A 20,063-nucleotide genomic window follows, 5' to 3' on the forward strand; every position below is an offset into this window, starting at 1 on the left:
GCTAATTGCACGGTTTAGTCTACATATGTGTCAGTAGAACCCAGAAAACACACACACACAAAAAATTAGTCTGAATTGAAGTCTGTTATCTGCTGAGTAACTAAACTTTTATATGTAATGTACATTAAGAGGTCATCAGATGAAAATCTAAGCATATTGCTATAACAATTAGTTGAATCTTTAATACAGCATATGTGTTTTTTTCTTGATATCAAACACAAAAAGCACGTGACAAATTCAAGATAATTAAATTAAAATCGTACCTAAAATCCCAAATGGCCATTGTTTGGGTGCATACCCATATTTTATTAGTAGAAAAATCAAAGGGTATGTATGCTTCTTTGGACTTCAGTGTTGTCACATTAATAAATCACAGAGAGTAAAAATAAAATTGGTATTGGGAGGGAAGAGGAGGAGAACAACCATATTGTTTAAAAAAATAATGCAATATTGGCCTCAAATTCCAAGTAAATTGGAGTCGAGGGAATTCCATTGTGTTTCAGAAAATTGGCATGATATTGTGACTCTAACAGACAGGTTAGGTTTTCCCACCTTTGGGTTAATATATATGGGCCTTTCTCAGAGAAAAAGAGATGAGCATTTTATGGGAAGTTTCTATACAATTTGGATAACCTGATTCTGAAATCCTTCAATGTTTCTGTCCTCAGTGCTGATCCAAAATAATATTGAGCCCCATTAGTTAGAAGTATGTATTCTTCAAAACCTCATATGAGTGTGCAAGTTCACGTGCAGACACCCAATGGCACACTTTTGATTTTCAGAGCTGTGTGTAGGTGTGTGTGTGTGTGTATGTGTTGCATCTTGGGGGAGTAGCTTAAAAAGTGAAAATTTTTGCTATTCTTTTTCCCACTAGCCACTGTGCCCTCCCCCACTCCCCTTCCCTTAAATTTCCCTCACCCAGTCTTCCCTCCCTGACTCTCTCCTCCCCCTTCGCATCCCTGGGAACAGAACAGCTAAGTGGATGCCATTTATCTTTTTCCCTTGGATCATGGCTGAAATTCAGAGCAATGCACACATCCTTAGTAAGCGTAAAAAAGATTTCAATCAGTGATGAACGACTCAGAAATTCAAGGAATCAGTGAGGAAATGAGTTAGACATAAATCCAAGGAGAAATGCAGTTGAATTTTTCTTAAATAATAGACTCACTCTGCTCTGTCTCTTTAACCAAGGACCTCAACTAAATAGACATTTTGACAGAAGTGAATTGCATATTTTGGCAAACTAAAACACTTATTTAATAAATGGCTGTTAAAAATGATTTGGTAAATGGCTGTTAAGGCAGATTAAAGATGTGAAAAACTAATTCTTGTTTTCTAAAAACTGTTTCCTATCTAGTTCCACCCGATCAGCCTCGGCTTACAGTGTCCAAAACAACATCTTCTTCCATCACGCTCTCGTGGCTCCCTGGAGACAACGGGGGCAGTTCTATCAGAGGTAATGAGCAATAGGTGTCCACAGTAGTTGATTGTCACTATCCTCAGGCTGAGAAGTGACACATCTCCATCAAGTAATTGTTATGTGTCAATTATAATTAATGGCCCCACCACCTAAACAGCAAGCCACGCATCTATTTTTATGGTATTTACCAAAACCCATCATTCATCCAAGGCATCCCATTCACAAAATTACCATTGTGCATCCAATCCAAGTGGAAGATTAATGAAGGCAGGAAAGAAAGAATTTGGTAACCTCTCCCCCCAAGATTCTTCTTCCCCATGTTGTCAACACTCCATCATTCATTCGCTCCTATACTCAACCACTCATTTGAGTGGTTATTCAATTATAACAGTAACTGTATAATTACTGTGTAATTATACAGTAACTGTATAATTATAATAGTGGTTATTCAATTATAACAGTAACTGTATAATTACTAATTAAATATAACAGTTACTGTTATAATTTTTAAAGCACGAAAAGATGGAGAACCTAGAGTTTAGGTGAGAAATGATCCATTTGCACAAAGCTTTTGAAAGTAGTCCATAGCAGAAAAGAATAAAGGAATTCTGTTCTGAGGAATGAGATAGCATGATAATTCTGCATAGAGTTGGAGCAAGCTGTGGCCACAGGAAAAGGAGAGAATCCAGAGGAACAGACAAAAGATGCACATTATATGGTCTCATTCATTTGGGGAATATAAAAATTAGTGAAAGGAAATAAAGGCAAAGGAGAGAAAATGAGTGAAAATATCAGCAAGGGTGACAAAGCATGAGAGACACCTAACTCTGGGAAATGAGCAAGGGGTAGTGGAAGGGGAAGTGGGTGGGGGGTTAGGGTGACTGGGTGATGGACACTGAGGGGGGCACTGGGCAGGATGAGCACTGGGTGTTATGCTATATGTTGGCAAATTGAACTGCATTTTAAAAACATAAAATAAATTTTTAAAAAAAGAGTTGGGGATGGGGGCTTGGTCCTAGAGCATGGGCAGGGAATTCCAAAGAGAGAGGACATTCCTTCTTCTGAGTGAGGAGGGTGATAGACAACCAGAAATAGCGAGCCATTTCAGGGTGAAGCCAGCAGTGTGCTGGAGCCAGCTCCTTCCAGCTCATGAGAGCAAACTGTCCTATCTCTTCCCCGCCTTAAACTCAGTGACTGCACCCAGGCTGGGGATTGTCACACACACCAAAAATCAGAAATGCTACTGGTCAGGGCTCTGTTTTATTTAAGATTTTATTTATTTATTTATTTATTTATTTATTTATTTATTTATTTATGAGGGAGAGAGAGAGAAAGCAGGGAGGAGGAGCAGAGGAAAAAGGAGAAGCAGACTCCCCTCTGAGCAGGAAGCCCAATGGAGGACTCAGTCCCAGAACTCTGAGATCATGACCTGACCTGAAGGCAGACACTTAACTAACGAAGCCACCCAGGCACCTCTCTACCTTTTTTTTTTTTTTTTAACAATCAGTTGCTGAATATTTATTAACACTTCACTGAGTAAATTGGAGGATGTTCCCTTTTTGGGAAGGGGGAGAGAAAAAGGTGAGATTATTTTTTTAAATAATTGGCTGACTTGGAGTGAAATTATGTTTGTAGTTTTGAGGAATATGGGGAAGATTTGTAACAGCTACCGTGGGAAATGCACAGGGAGTCATTAATAGAGCAACAAAGTCATTGCCAACAGGGAGCGAGGTCCCAGCTGCATATAAATTACCCAAATTGTGGTCACAGTTTTCACAGTTTAATGACTTTGTCAAGTAGTGCTAGACACCTGGAAGAAAAAGTGAATCGCAGGTTACCAGAGCCGGTGACTGGAAGAATAAGTGTGGCCAAAGTCAGAGGAGTGAGTGAAAATAGGCTCCTGGTGGAAATGGTTTACCGAAGGTTCTAGGCTGGTTAGAGAACATTGTTATGGAAAAAAAAAATGGGGCATTGAGGGGAGAGTTAGAGGGACTCTAGGACTTCAGGCTCAAATGAAATAAAGTTTTGGTTCTGTAAGTGTGAGAGCCTGGGAGAGGTGGTACAGGAAGTGTCAGAGCAGAAGGTCATCAAGGTGAAGCCAATTTTAGTAATGAAGGGTTTCTAAGCAAAGACAATCCCCTGATTGTCCCTGAAACACAATGGTAGCCAAAGCTGTTGGCATGGGGTCTCCTATTGCCAAGGGTTAGAGGAGCTTCCCAGATGTGATTTGGGTGGAGGAAATTAGAAGGAAAGTGTTCTTCCCCATGACATTCAGAGCAGCAGGGAGGTGGTTTGGGCAGAGCTGGAGTTGAAGCCAGGAGATGACATGGGAGCATGGAGAACACAGATCCGTCACCCATCTGTCAGGGGCTGTAGGAGCTTTGAGAGGTGCAGATCAGGAATGCTCAAAGAGAAAATGAGTCTCGGAAAGGAGGAGGGACCCCAAGGCAGCAGGGGCTCAAAGGGGAGGGAAGGAGTAAAGAGTAGGGAAGATGTGGACCCTGACCACAAAAGAGGAATCAAGGACAGATGACCTCCGTGTGAGAGGTCCGCAAAACACTTGATGCTGCCTGTGTGGGCTTGGGAGTCTCTGCAGTGCTTTGCCCATGTCAAAAATGGAGCCTGGAGGATAGCAGTCCACTCAGGGGTGGGGGGCGGGGGGGTGTTGAGGACACCATGCGCCAGGCAGGCTGGTCCTTGATTGCCTGGGTGTGAATGTGGAGGAGGCAGGGACGGAGAAAACAGGACCTGTTTGCCCCCCAGGAAGTGACTGGGGTAACAGGGATGATGGCCATAACAAGGAGGAATGTCTCAATGATCATAAGGGCCCTACGTGGATGGAACTGGAGGGTATTATGCTGAGTGAAATAAGTCAATCGGAGAGGGACAAACAGTGTATGTTCTCATTCATTTGGGGAATATGAATAATGGTGAAAGGGAATATAAAGGAAGGGAGAAGAAATGTTGGGAAATATCAGGAAGGGAGACAGAACATAAAGACTCCTAACTCGGGGAAATGAACTAGGGGTGGTGGAAGGGGAGGAGGGCGGGTGTTGGAGGGGAAGGGGTGACGGGCACTGAGGTGGACACTTGACGGGATGAGCACTGGGTGTTTTTCTGTATGTTGGTAAATTGAACACCAATAAAAATTAATTAAAAAAAAATAAAATAAAACAAATGACACTGAAAAAAAAAAAATAAGGGCCAAGAGTGCTGGCTTCAGTTTCTGAAGGTGGGGTTTGAATCTCACTTACTTTAGGGGGCCGTCAAATGGTCACCTAACCTCTCTGGACCTCAGTGTCTTGCTCTGTGCTGTGGGGATAAAAATCACTATCTTCTAGGGTTATGTGAAGTAACGAACCTAGTGGGCTGAGGACGGTGCTTGGCACATGGTGAACACTCAGGAAATGGGCAGTTAATGTTCATGCTAGTGGAAGCACAGGTGGTAGTGGTCATGTACAGAAATGAATTTTTGGAGGGATTTTTCAGATGAAGGAGAAGCCAGGTCACCATGGAAATGTTGGGATGGATACAGGATTTAGAGCCAGTTCCCTTGGTGATCATGGCCTAGGAGATTCCTACCCCCCTTGATAACATACCCCTTTTCCGGAGCTTTAGTTCTCTTAAATATAAATCAGCTTCAGAGCATGCTGATACCCAAGGATTCAGGCTTGTGTGCCCTGAGGGCCAATATCTGGAGACTTAGTGTCCATTCCCTGCTGCTTGCTACACCTTTTAAAAGGAAATGGGGAGAAAGTGGTTTTATTTTCACCACACCAATTAGCAATACACCATACTAATGTCTGGTGTGGCCTAAATACTAATCAAAACATCATCATAGCGCTCCTCCCAGCCTGGGTTCAATTTCCTGGCATCAGGGAGACTTCAACTGTTCTCTTCCAAAGATGCATGAGTGCTGAGAACTCTCATCCCCTACAAAATACAAACGTCCACCAACTTCTAGTAGAAAGGAAATAAGACTCTTTCGAATATGTCTTGTGCTCTGTAGGATACATATTGCAGTACTCCGAGGATAACAGTGAGCAGTGGGGAAGTTTTCCAATCAGCCCAAGTGAACGTTCTTACCGCTTGGAAAATCTGAAGTGTGGTACTTGGTATAAGTTCACTCTTACTGCCCAAAATGGAGTGGGACCGGGACGCATAAGTGAAATCATAGAAGCGAAAACATTGGGGAAAGGTATGTGTGCTTCCTGGTGTCTACATTTCCTCTACTTTCCAGATTTAATTTGGGGACTGGAACCACAGAAGATGTCATTATATTTGCATGTTTGTTTGTGAGTTTGAACTTTGTTATTCCCAAAACGGGTTTGGAAGTGTTGCGGTGCAATGAGAGGAATGGCCCGTCTTCACAGAATATCCTGATTCCCTTCCTTCGTTATCTCACCTGCCGTGAAAAAGACAAGTGTCATTTGTAAATCAAGGGTTTCAGTGCCAACATAGAGTGCCCCAGCTGAGTTACCATGAAATATGACATTTACCCCTCACCTTCTTCTACTGTGATCTTCCCCCTCTCCATCGCCTGATGCCCCCTCTATCCATAACTTGCATTTTGCCTCCAAGGCCCCACTTTTCAGGTGAGAAGTGACTGAATTAGACTGTTGGCTTTTAATGTGAATTGGTTTTTAATCTGAAACATGAATCTTTGAGGGGATGAACCCCTGGGGATGGAGGGATCGGTGCTCAGCAGTGAAATTGTAGTCTGGGGACACCAGTAAGGGGAGGAGTACAGTGGCACAGAAGAGTGAGTGAGGCAGTGAAGATAGGGTTTTTGGAACTTCCCCTCACATTTGACTCTTATCGAGTGCATGGAGCCACACTGGATAGCAGCAAAGGAGCGAGAGATGGGAAGGCAAAGGTGCTACTTGGACCTGGCACCTGAGTTTTGGATAAGATTCAGCAAGGCTTCAGAGGATGAGGGATTTATGCAGAAATATGTCCACTAGATCCCTGGGTTCTAGTAGGAATTGCTTAGATAGCAAGGGACACCTGTTGGTACTTCCCAAATCCAACTAGACTATTCTTGAGTCAGGTCCTTTCACCCCAGAGTGGAAACAGGTCAGCTCAGCACACAGCCCTGGTTCCTTCAGAACCACTCAAGGAAATGCATACGTGAGAGTAGCACTGTTCTTCAAGAGCTCTGACGTACACAAAGATAGCCTCTACCCACCCAGTTTTCCCTCTAGTACCTACGTAGGGAGATAGTTGGAGATTGCCCATTGGTTTATAGGTCCCAATAAATAGTGGACAAATTGGGAGTTGTCTATGACCAAGACTTGGACTGAGCTCCTTACCCAGGTGGGGAAAGCAGCCAAAGGGGAAATGTGTGACTATGCAGATGGCCTTCATTTGTGTATCCCATGAGCTGACCTCCACTGTGCACTCTCCTACAGAGCCCCAATTTTCAAAGGAGCAAGAACTCTTTGCCAGCATTAACACCACGCGCGTGAGGCTGAACCTCATTGGCTGGAATGATGGCGGCTGTCCCATCACCTCCTTCACACTGGAGTACAGACCCTTTGGGACCACAGTCTGGACCACAGCTCAGCGGACCTCTCTTTCCAAGTCATACATTTTGTACGACCTGCAAGAAGCCACGTGGTATGAGCTACAGATGAGGGTGTGCAACAGTGCCGGCTGTGCAGAGAAGCAGGCCAACTTCGCCACGCTGAACTACGATGGCAGTAAGCTGGCTGGCTTTATGGCCCTCCTCTTTGTGTCACAGGACATGTGCATGTGCTTACTGTCCCTTTCCCATGCAACATTCATCCTTGGCACAGAGTGACCAGTGCCCACAGATCTCTTTAGGCTTCGGGGCCATTCAGTTGGCTCCCTGTGGGGCTCCCTAGTTCACTGCGTTCCCGAGACCATGGCTCTGTTCCAGAAATACGGAACTGAGGGCTAATGGGAATCTCCTTAGGGAATCTTGGTGCAGAAGTGGTTTCTCTTTGGGCTGAAGGATTCTTTACCTTCACTTACCAAACATGTGCTTCTGTGCATTTGTCAATGACTATGTGCTAACACTGCTTTTGTTGTCTCCCTACCCATTCCCCACCCCATCCCAACCCACATAACTCCGCCTTTGCTCTCATTTAGCCCTTAGACTGCATGTGCCAAAACAGTCTTCATGGTAATGGAGCTTATGGCAGTCCCTAAGCAGAAATGTAGGCACTGATGAAAGCGGTATATCATAGGATATTAGCATGTGTCCCACCCCCCACACACACACGCACATGCAATTTGCATGGACTTTCTGAAAACCAGGCAAGGTATCTTGTGATGTTTAGTGAACCAAAAATAAATGATACAAATTTTTATCCTTTTTTATTCTACAACTTGTATCAAAGGCTACTTATTGATATCTGAACAAATGTCCAGCCCAGTGAAGGTGAAAGATAGTGGGTCATTGATGGTTATGCAGTTAGGGAACTTTAGAAAGTCTCAAATAGCAGCATGTTGGTGCTGATTTCTACAGCTTTGCAGTGACTTTGACTCAGGGAAAAGCAGTGATTGAGTTAGCTGCTCAAACACAAGGTAAGACCCACTACAGTTCATCAGGATATTGGGAGCTCCTGGCTTAGCATCCCCTCACCCTTCCGAGTCTTCTGGCCAATGCCACTGATCAGGTCAGACCACAGTGTTGGATGGCTTAGCCCAGGAAGTGTGTACCTGAGCAAACACCGCCCATACTTTATTCATCAGTAGGCAGGCTAAAGGGTCTTCCCTCTTCTGCCTGTGTGTACTTGGGATCTTGCTTAATTAAAGCTCCAGCAAGAACTTCCTTGGAGCACAGGTTTTACAATCCTAACAAAAATATCCATGAACCCAAGAACTCTCAGAAAAACAACCAAAGGAAGCTAACCAGGTGATGTGGAGTGGGATCCTCATTTGGTCATTTTCTCCTAGATTGTCATGGATGACCCAGAATGAGTTCTTTCTGCTCTGGCACAATGGAAACCCACCCCCAAGTTTCCTACCCAGGGCCATGTCACCACAAAGTCTTCCCCAGCCAACACCCTATCTGGCCTCCAGCATTTCAGGCCTGGGGCACTTGAAAGTAGGAAGAGCCTTAGGTGGAAGCCTTCCTGGTATTGGTTACTCCAGCCTGGGGTTCTGCAACTGCAGTGTACTCTGTGCCATGGCTCTGGTATGGCTAGCTCAGCAACTGGACTGTAACCCTTCTGCTCAAGAGCTGATGCTCTTCGTGGGCCACCTCTAACTTTCTAGCCCTCAGTTGCAAGTAATGTCATTCAATGGTGTCCCATCCCGAAGAACCAACCATAGTCAGAGCAGCCCTTCCCCGTGGCTTTCTCCACCAACATGGTTTAATTCTTTGATCTTATGAAATAAAGGACTTTGATTTACCAAACTTTACTTTGCATTTAAGAGTTCCCCCAAAGTCCTCTGCTAGCAGGTACATATTCGGGCAGAAAGCATATTTCTTACTTCAGCTTATTGGCTTACATTAATTGACTTACAATAATCACATGCTGGCATGTAGCTTCTCTATAATCTGTGTAGGTGCCAGAGCACCGGGCTTCACTGTGCATATTGATGATATGGTCATGCTAATCTTTTAATGAGAAATCACTCACGGGCAAAATTTGAAACTGTAATTCAAACTTACAAAGCACTCTGCAGAATTTAAGTGCTTGTCTTCTAAAAAAAAAAGAAAAAGAAAAAAATGATGCTCTCATTTTATCCTGGATTTTAGGTTATAATCATGCAAAAGTTTTGTGAGCTACATTTAAATTTCTGAAATCTGAAATAATTTTATTACACTAGGATATAAAAATACATATTTGCATTTTCATTGAAAGGGACTGTGGATTTCTTGGAACTGATCTCATAGATATATAGCTTTAATATCTCTTTTGTCATATCTGACTCAAGTTTTTTCTTTCATTTTGGGAGAAACAAACATTGACAGCCTCACACCTATACCAGTCAGGTCTCAGATTCTTCTGTGTCTTTATTTTGACTCTTTCTTCTGCCATTTCCTTGGCAAAATGTTTGCATGCATCCTTGTGTTGCCTTGGTTTTGCAGACCAGCTTCACCTGTATCCCCTTATGGGGGTTCTGAGCAACCACAGACATGCTTTCCAGCTGAAAACACTGCACAGTTCAAAGAACACTTTTCTTGGCCTGGGCAGATAACATAGGGCACTGGGATTCTATTATCCCTGCTCTACTTACTAACTGCAGGATAAAGACCATTTTTGCTCAGGGGGGAAATTGGATTATTTTTGCATTATTTTTCCTAAACCACTGACTTCCTGGCCCTTGTTTTACATGAAAAATATAGTGAGATGGAGCTTCTTACATAATGGAAGGTGCCAATATGCGTGCCCCATAAAAGTGTGGATGCATGTTTGAATCTCTGTGCCCATTATATTCAGCCTCTGCATAGACAGCAGCTTCAAATATAGCTCAGAGTCCAGTCTACTTAGGTATTTCCTTATGATTCTAAATAATCTGAATTTCATAACACTGTATAATAATGCTTGATCATTAAGGAGTGTGCTTTGGAGACCTAGATGTTTCCTTTTCGAAAATTTATCTTCAGTCTTTACACCCTAAAATGAGAGTTTCTAAAGTAGATAAAAAGCAAGTGAATAACCAAACAGAAAGGGACGTTAGGCTTCTTTAAACCAGTGTATCTGGAACAGTCTCCCTGCAGACTCCTGTCCACTTGCCAGACCTACTGTTCCTTCTTTGATGTGCAGGTTTTTCAAGTAGCCTCTATAAGTTGTACTATAGGTGACAATTCCAGCTAAATGCATGTGGCTTTTTTAAGCACTAGCCTGGACATTGTGCTTTCAAGTGCCTGCACCCAGCAGTATATTGCAAAATGAGTCCCTTTCAAAGAAATGGGCTTCACCCTTTGTGCAGATCGTGATTTGATGCGCTGTCAAGTAAGTTGCAAGTTGGGCAGAGGAGGGGTGTGAGAAAATAAATAAATTAGCAAGGACCTAGATAAAGAACTCCTCTCATTGCTCATCACCCTGGACACCCTTGGATCACACAATGTGCCTCTTGTAACCGTCATCCCTAAAACCTCCACCATGCTGTCTTCATTAATAGTCATCTAACACCATGGCCCTGCTTTCAGGTACAATCCCTCCACTCATTAAGTCAGTTGTCCAAAGTGAAGAAGGGCTGACAACCAACGAAGGGCTCAAGATGCTGGTGACCATCTCCTGCATCCTGGTGGGGGTCTTGCTGCTGTTTGTGCTCCTGCTCGTGGTACGGAGGAGGAGGCGGGAGCAGAGACTGAAGAGGCTGAGAGGTGAGTAGTGGCCCCACAGTCAACTGCTCGTGCCACCATTGCTGGACAGCCAGCCTGGTGGGAGCTAACCCCCAAGAGAAGGGCTTTTACTCTCCAGGCCAGGTCTCCCAGCTGCCTGACTCTGTGCTGTGCCTTCATCAGGGTCACAGAGCCTTAGGGGAAGAGTCACACAGATGCTACTACTCAACACCATCAGAAATTGAGTGAGGGTCAACCTCACACAGGTCTCCTAATCCTAGACATCGTTGGCAAAGAAGATTACTTTCTCATGGGTTTTTCAACCCCCCTCGCTTTAATTCTAACCATTCCAGCAATGCCATCAATTATGACTTCCTTTAAAAAGATCTATCACATTTGCTGTGGCAATGAGAACTATTTTATTGCCGGGAAGCGGAAATTGAGGGCTATGGTAAAGCATTGTGAGACAGAAAACACACACTTTCCCAAATTAGAAATTTGAGCTGAAGCCCAGTGTAAGAGTTTCACTCAAACCATAAAAAAAACCATGGAAGACAAGAGCCTAGGCCAGACGAGAGCCATTGTGAGCAGACACCATTATTATAACGTCCAGCTCTGTGAGGTCCTGGTGACAAAGCTATTTCCAGCTTCTGGCTAGAGCCTTTCCTTGCCTTTGCCCTTGCCCTGCAGTGTGAGGAAAATGAGCTCTTTCCAACATGAAACTCAATGCAGGTAGAGTATTTTTAAGTCTTTTCCTTTTCACCGTCAGGATATTTAACCAAGCCACATTTTTGATAAAATGCACGAACACAATGTTCGCATTTAATCAGTCCAGTGTGGAGTAATGTCATGCAGCATCCTGCATATTCCTCAGAGTTACATCTTAGGAACAAGTTTGAAAGCCCTGTCCCCAGTACTTATCTGTGATATGCCCCAGACATTGTGGGGATGTTGAAACATTGGCATCTTCTGCAAACACTTCAGTTGGCTATAATCTGATTAGAGCAGCAGAACATGGTGATACTTTCTCCTGTGTGCACTTATGGGAAGCATTTCTCTTTATGTGGCCCTAACACATTTTCCTATCAATTTGCTTCCACTTCGCTGACAAATTAAAATATTTGAAGTACATCATGCTCCATCTGTACACGTTAATAGCCCTTCCATTCAAATCTCCTGCAGCCCCATAATTCAGATGAGCCATCGATCTCATTGAAATATCCTTCCTAAATCACATTAACCACTTATTTAGTTTTGCAGACTTACCTTAGTAAATCCTATATATTCTAAGCATTATGCTTAGTGCCTGATGTATCAAAATGAAGAAAAAGAACCTTCTGAACTTTAGGTTTAGTGTAGGAGGCAGACACATGAGCATCTACCAGGAAAAGAACAAAAATGTCATGAATGCTAAAATAGGGCTTCAAACAAATCCTACATAAGCACAAAGGAGGGAGCAATTAATCCAAACTGGGGAGAGAAGGGGAGGCCGTCTAAGAGCTATGAAAAAGCAACATATTGCTTAATAAGTTGAGAAATCCAACATAAAGTGAATTGTGTGGGATTACATCCACAAGTGCTCATCACTATAAGGACCAAAGGATGTCCTTATAACTCTTTCAGGGACAACAAAATCCCACATCCAGGTCTTTAGGGCAAGGGGCAATATTATTGAGGAGCCAATAACTGATGGACCCAGCAAGGGGCTGTCCTTATTGCGTTTAGACAGCCAGATCTAACTAGCTGCATTTCAAAGGCTATCCATTGTTCATAAAACATCGTATAAAATCAACAGTAATTTTTTATTAATCATTTCCATTTGATCACAAAGGTTTGGCAGCAAATGCATTAAACATGAAGGCACTCCTTCCTAGCATTCTACTACCTTCTGCCAAATTCACCGTTCCTCCCCTCACCCTGGCCCTATTGCTTACTCCTTCCTTCCCAGCTATTGTTTGATTTTCCCTACTCTACTTATAACTTAAGCACCTCAGCCTCTAAAGATGCTAAAGATGCTGTTCTTACCAACATAATGCGCTGGACCAATGGCAGGCCCATGGACCCTTTCTTGTCGTTCTTAACAATGCCGGGTGATTCAGTGGTTGCTTTGCAAGGGCTCTGGCCAGAAAATATCCTGGGACTGGCATTATCACTGTGGGCATCTCTACTCCTAGTCACCAGTATTTCAGGGTGGATCTTGATAAAGAAAGCAATACATCACATCAGAGAGCAGGGCCTTTCCCTCCCCAGAAACAGTTTTGTTTTCTTGGTGCATGAGGAAAGACAGATCTGGCACAAAGGTTTCAAGAGGAAGAAAACAAGTACTGTGAGAAAGGGGGCATATTTATGCAAGATGCCAGGGAGCAAAGAGTTCCAGGGAAGTACCTTGCCGGAGTACAGTAGTGTCTGCAGTCTTGCATTTTGTACGTGCTTTGTAAAGGTTGGACAAATGCAGCAAGAATGCAAAGGACCATGAACCCAATTCCACTCTCTTTCTAACAGCAAGTTTTAATGTGGATGGATCACAGAAGTAAATTTAATTCAACAAGCCATTGTTGATCACCTGTCATGTGCTGGGTATAACAGTTTTTTTTAATATATATTTTTTATTGGAGTTCAATTTGCCAACATATAGCATAACACCCAGTGCTCATCCCATCAAGTGCCCCCTCAGTGCCCATCACTCAGTCACCCCATCCCCCTGCCCACCTCCCCTTCCACCACCCCTCGTTCATTTCCCAGAGTTAGGAGTCTCTCATGTTCTGTCTTCCTCTATGATATTTCCCACTCATTTTCTCTCCTTTCCCCTATAATCCCTTTCACTATTTTTTATATTCCCCAAATGAATGAGACCATATAATGTTTGTCCTTCTATGACTGACTTACTTCACTCAGCATAATACCCTCCAGATCTACCCACATCGAAGCAAATGGTGGGTATTTGTCATTTCTAATGGCTGAGGAATATTCCACTGTATACATAGACCACATCTTCTTTATCCAGTCATCTGTCATCTGTAAAAGGACACCGAGGCTCCTTCCACAGTTTGGCTATTGTGGACTTTGCTGCTATAAACATTGGGGTGCAGGTGTCCTGCTGTTTCACTGCATCTGTATCTTTGGGGTAAATCCCCAGCAATGCAATTGCTGGGTTGTAGGGCAGTTCTAGTTTTAACTCTTTGAGGAACCTCCACACAAGGCCAGATCTTGCCTTTCTCTTGTAGTCCAGCAGAGCCCCCAAAATGTTAATTAATGACAAAAAAATGTTTACAACTCACTCATAGAGGAAAACTGTAGCCAGAGCTTAATGTAGTAGGTGCCTACCTATTAAACAGAACCCAGCAGTAGAATCACCTAGTTACAACCTGACCCACATAAGATACAGATCCTGTGCCTGGATTAGAATGAGTTCAAATATATTTACAGATTCAACAGGAAGAGTTGCTTCATACAATATTTTTATTGCCCCAAATAAGGACCTTTCTAATAATATGTCAATGTTGCTTGAACAACCACCGATGAGGATCAAAACTGGAAATAAAATTTGGATTATAGAAAAACATTGTGGGGGTTCTAATGGACACTGTTAGAGTTGCTATTTAAGGTCAATTTCATATTGTTGACCTTGTTTGATTGCTAGAAACTACTAAATGTTTATAAGCAAGATATGTTTTACCATGTAGACAAGCAATCTAGTTAGGTGAATATAACATAACATTCTTTTATGTAAAAATTAAGAAAAGAAGGAAAAAGGAGGGAGGGAAGAAGGGAGGGAGGAAGGAAGAAAAGAAGGAAGGAAAGAATATGAGACTCAAGCAATTTAGCAACTTATATTTCTTCCTTCCTGAGAACTTTACTAATTTTAGAGCATAGCGACCTCCTAAAGTCTAAATTGTCTGCAAGTGGTATGTTTTTTAAAAAATCTATAACCTTATCCAGGAGTCCAGAAGTCACATTTTGCTTGTAATCATGCCCTGATTTTTCTCCACTTCTAAATCCTTTAAAGTGCAAGGTTACAGAACAAATCCCTGGCTGGGTCCATGATCTCAGGAGCCCCAACCTTATAAAAACCACAAATTTTGATTCCCATGTCAAGTAATCAATGCCAGTATCACTAAAAACTTCCTTCTTTAGTGTGAGTCTACCCAAGAAGGTGCAATATTGGCACCAGCCAGTTGGGTCAACTGGCATGCCAAGCCTAGAAGCTACTTCTGGCACTTCAAATAAGCTAAAGATAAAAATCAATGGATGATATAAAATTTGACCATGCTTCTGTGGCAAAATGCCTTTCTTCCCGTGAACAGAAGCAGGGTTATTTTAAGCATGCTTTGAAATGTGTTAATATTATAAAAACAAATCAGTTACAGAAGGCCATTCCCAGAGAGCATGTGGCCTCATGGTTCTACAAGGGCACAGAAGAAGGGGCAGGCTATGAGGGATGATCATCATCTACTGAGCTCTAACATCCCATTCATCTCTTCTGCAAATGAGCTAAAAGCTTTCCTTATTTGTAGGACTAAATATTAGCTTGCTCTTTAATAATCTAAAGGAAGAATAGTGTAGAGACTTCTTAATCAAGCTAATAAATGCCCAAATTGTGGTTTATTGGAGATCATAAGCATATGCTCTGAAACCTTATTTCTATACTTTGTTTCCTTCCTTCTTTCTTTCCTTCTTTCCCTTCCTCTTTCCTTCCCTCCTTTCTTTTTTTTTTCTTTTTCAAACCTTAATTTCTTAATAAAACTATTCTTTCAAAATTCCAAATTTGCAATGGAAGAATTGAGTAAAAGGGGCCTCCATATCAAAGAGTGGAGAGCAAAGGAACATTAGGATGGTGGCAGGGCCAAGCCAAGGGCAGCCAGTGGAGCAAAGGACAAAGAGTGAGGACAAAGTGTCCGGAGGGAGAGAGTTGGCATCAGCCCTGGTGCTTTGTCCTGCCTGGGTGTTCTACTTGGTCCATATTTGTACTTGCATTTTTCTCAGATTGCAAGTATATATGATTTTCTTTTGTGAATATTTATTTAGTCATAGTTTTAGGATCAGCTTTCATAGCATGCTGATGATTGGAAATCCTATTTGTCATCTGGTAAAAACATAAATGCAGGCTCATAACCCTCACAAAAATAGCTACTTTACGAGTCCCATTTCAATTCCACAGAAAAGCAGGGATTGTTGTGAGGCAGCTTGCAAAGAACACTTGATAGATAGTAAAGCTAGGCAAAATCTGCTACTCCCAAACTGTTTTTTTGTTTGTTTGTTCGTTCGTTTGTTTTTGTGGGTATGTGCAGGTAGCTGCCCAACAGAAGTATTAACCTAAACATATTCCACTTTACCTAACTAGAAACTTCAGAAATGAAAGTGTAGTCATGTGGCTATGAATGAGATTTCTCTTTTTTAATGAAACATTTGGGCACGCAAAATGGGAAGCAGCTCAGATTCTCAGTTGGCACAGCAGCTGTTCTTGAGATTTGCTTTGTGCTCCCCTGACACACCGTGATAGCACTGCCTGGTGGATGAGACTCTTCCAGGATGGGAAGAGTGATCCACAAAAAGAACATGGGAACTGGGCAAGACCACGCCATAATATTAGTTACCCAACAGGGGTGCCTCTTCCCAAGAGCCCACTATACCATGCAGTAATCAACAGAGGATTCATATCTTCTACTTTTGCACTGCCCTCCTCTTTCATAATGCTTTACTCTATGCTGCCTTGTGTTAGTCTCTCCATAGCCATGCAAACAGGTAGATTATAAACTTGATATATATATTATCCCCTGCTTTGCTGACATGAAAACTGAAGGGAACTTATCCAAAAATCACATATCAAGACAAAGCTAGAGAAAGAGCTCTGATCACTGCTGCTGTACCCTGTTCTCTTTCCATGAAACTGCCTAAGACTTGGGACTCCCAGATAAAGAAACAGGACATCCCATCAATATTGTTGGCTTTGAAAGGGTTGTCAATGAAGCATGGAGTCAGAAGAATATATTAACACAGAATCGATAACTACTTCATAATTTTATTTTTTCCAATGGAACATGTTTGGTTTATTCATTTTTATCTCTATATTTGATATATCTGCCTTCCCCATAATATTAAAAAATATAGATTCTTTCTTGTTTGCATATTTTCTACCTACCGCCCTTTTCTCTACTGCTTCGCCTCACTGGATTATTGAAAGACTCTTCCATACTCAGCTGCATCAGTTCTCACTGGATCCTGAATCCTCACAGTCTCACTTCCACCCCCACCCACCAAATGCTCTCCTGAAGGCAGATGACCAGTTACCTTCTGATCACCAAATTCTCCTTCCAGTTACCATTTTCTAGGGCACTTTGCAATTCAGTGTGTTAGCAAATGTTATTTTTTGAAACCCCTTCCTTCCAAATATCCTGGCACTATTTCTCTATCACTCCCAAGATTAACGGGGAAACACAGAGCCAGGGATGTATATGTAGGAGTAGCAAAGGGCTTTAGGAAAGGTGTCACAAAGTCTAAATCTCAGATTGAGCTGAAATTTGTGGGGAAAAAATGTGACAGGCAACACAAGAGGCTGTTTAGCAAGAACAAGCCTTGAGATGATGTTCTCATATTAACAGATGGCAGGTAGAAAGAACGACTCAATGTCTGCTTTGCTTTGATGTGCACCAGGAGAAGTGCTATTCAAATCATAAAATGTGGAACAAGAATTATAAAAAAGGAAGGAAAGGACAGAGAGGGAGCAGGAAGGAGGATAGGAGAGGGGAGAGAGGGAGGGAAAGAAAGCAGGGAGAGAAGGAAGGAAGGAAGGAAGGAAGGAAGGAAGGAAGGAAGGAAGGAAGGAAGGAAAGAAGGAAAGAAGGAAAGAAGGAAAGAAGGAAAGAAGGAAGGAAGAGCTTAAGAAAATAACCAGAGCCCTTGATCATTTAAATTTACTTATTCTTTCAAAGCCTACTATGTTCCAGTCATTATGGGAGCAAAAGATGGGATGTTGCATAAAATAATCGTTCTGATCTCTTGCTAGTGAGGAGGAAGGCATATTTACAACTAACTGTTACACAAATTCTAAATGATAAACACCATACTATGGGCACCAATAAATGCTACGATAATACACTAAAGGGGAAGATTTTGTTTCCCCCCACAGGAAATATTAGGAAGGATATCACATGGTACTGGTTCCTAGACCCCAAATGATGATGTCTTAGGATTCTGGACAAAGATGTTCTGGATATAATCCCAAAAATATTTGTGGATAATCTTTGAACAATCAAATTAAAGGTATAGGAAAATAGTTACACTCCATACCCATTTTCAAAAACAATAAATTCTGGAAGTTACAGATTGAGATAAAGTAGTTTAGGTTATAGAAAGGATGCTTTGTCAGCAATCGGGAAATTATAGGGATGAGCAAAGGCCCAGACAAATCTCACTTCCCTTTGGACAGGGCTGACTGATTATGGGATAACAGGCTGAGGCTAAAGTCAGAGCAGGCTGAGCCATTTTGGAAGTGGCACAACTCCAAGGGTGAAAGCTAATGTATTAGTGGGAAGAATCCAAATTTGAAGAGCTTTTGAAAGGCTGGAACCAAAGAGATAAAATGTAATAGGGATAATTGTAAGATCTTCTATATAAGTTGTAAAAATTCATTTGCAACACACATAATGAGCATTGTGTCCTCACGGGTGTGCAAGAAAGAGAATATCAAAAAATGACCAGTTTCTGTGCTCGGCCTCATTTAATAAAGGACAATAAGAAATCACAGGTCTTTCATAGAAGAGTCCCAGATAGAGAATTACCTAGAAATTATGCCATCTGAGGAGGGATTGAGAAAATTAGAAACTTCAACTTGGAAAAGAAACAGGTGGCAGGCAGCTGCATGGAGATATTCTCATGGCCTATGAATGACTCCAGGTGTCCTCGTTATGTCCAGGTAGAAATTACAGCAAGGGATTTCAGCACAAGAGCAGAGAGATGTTTCCCACAATTAAATGTATCCCCAAGAAAAGCTTGTGTGACCTCCATATGGAGCAGAGATTGGGCTGAAGCTGGGGAGGCAGATGGCTCAGGCCAGTGGAGAGAGGACATGGGGACAGAAAACCACCATGGGAAGTGGGAAAGGCTATGCTGGATGCTGTGCAGAGATGTGCGAAGTCCAGGGAACCAAAGCACCAACTTCACCTGGCGGGGCTTGGGAGAGTGCACAGGGCAAGTCGCATCTGCGTACGCTGAAGCAACAAAGGAGCCCTATCATGGGGTCTACAGAGAATGCAATAGCAAGAACCTCAGAGAGGGCTGGAGGCAAGACATGAGGGGCAGGAGGGCTGGAAAGACAGCTTGGGATCAGCATGAGCAGGCTCTTGCTCTGTGCTGAGTCCTGTTGGCAGGGAGGTCCCTCCGAGAGTTTCAAAGCACAGTTGTGACACAGTGAGGGGTGTGTTTCAGATCCATCACCCTTCCCGCAGGTGGATGTCACTTACAGGACTGACACATTGGAGGTGGGGAGGCCAGGGAGGGGGCTGCTGACTGGTAATTTGATTCGAACTGAGGAGAAAGAAAAGAGCAAAGGTCCCATGGGGACGTGTTGAGGTGACATATCAACAGACTTGACATCGAATCAGACCTGAGAGTGAGAGGTGCTATGTGGTAGCGACAGCATGGACCCCCCTCTCCCCAGAGCGCTAAGTAGCCCAGCTCATTTTAACATCTGCCCAAGACACTGTAGCATGGAGACAAACATTTACTGCAGGGATGGTTTTAAGAGTCTTTAATGCTCTTAAGATTCTATGATTTCATGATTTTAAAAATGTTCTTCACTTGCCCCAGATTCTCTTCTCACCACTAAACAAAAGTGTATCCGAGATTTTGTCATCTCTTTTCACTGTCCCTACATGAATATGAAGAAGACCCTGGACCCCATCTCAGTCCTGACATCTCTCTTAAACTTGATTCCAAATCTGCCTTGAACAGCCTCACCTCATGTCCCCCAGCCTATATTAATATGGTGGAGCACCGCAGTAGGTTTGAAGCCAAGTACCTTGGCTCCACCCACATTGCTGCTTCCGTGTCCTTCCAGACTCCTGTGTTTGTCATTTGGGTTACCATACCCAGCCCTTAATATCCTAAATCTTGCCATTTTTCTGGACTCCCTGCAGCCCCTCTGCTGGTCCCCTCCATACCCAGTGGGTCCTGATTCTTGCAGATACCATCAATCTGTTATAGCATCAAACACTCTCTGTCCCCCTCTTCACTGCAGCCAACCATCCCAGCCTCTCACCTTCACCACCAAGTCCTTGTCCCCAGCCCCCATTCCATGTACTCTGGATGGATTGATGCTAGTACACAGCACCTACACCCACCCACCACTACCTCTGCCCTCCTCCTCTCCTCTTGGTCCAT

At 42.9% G+C, this 20,063-nt stretch overlaps 1 protein-coding gene across 1 annotated transcript in view; it reads left to right on the forward strand.

The window, feature by feature from the left end:
• Positions 1–20,063, forward strand: part of DSCAM (DS cell adhesion molecule) — a 310,241-nt gene that overhangs the window by 253,056 nt on the left and 37,122 nt on the right. The window contains exons 22-25 of the mRNA XM_041734699.1: positions 1,358–1,456; positions 5,430–5,618; positions 6,832–7,122; positions 10,551–10,727. Of these exons, the coding sequence (XP_041590633.1) occupies positions 1,358–1,456; positions 5,430–5,618; positions 6,832–7,122; positions 10,551–10,727 (756 nt within the window). The remainder of the gene's footprint in view (positions 1–1,357; positions 1,457–5,429; positions 5,619–6,831; positions 7,123–10,550; positions 10,728–20,063) is intronic.

The sequence above is a fragment of the Vulpes lagopus genome, chromosome 20, assembly GCF_018345385.1.
Source record: "Vulpes lagopus strain Blue_001 chromosome 20, ASM1834538v1, whole genome shotgun sequence".
In the NCBI taxonomy this organism is placed as follows: Eukaryota; Metazoa; Chordata; class Mammalia; order Carnivora; family Canidae; genus Vulpes; species Vulpes lagopus.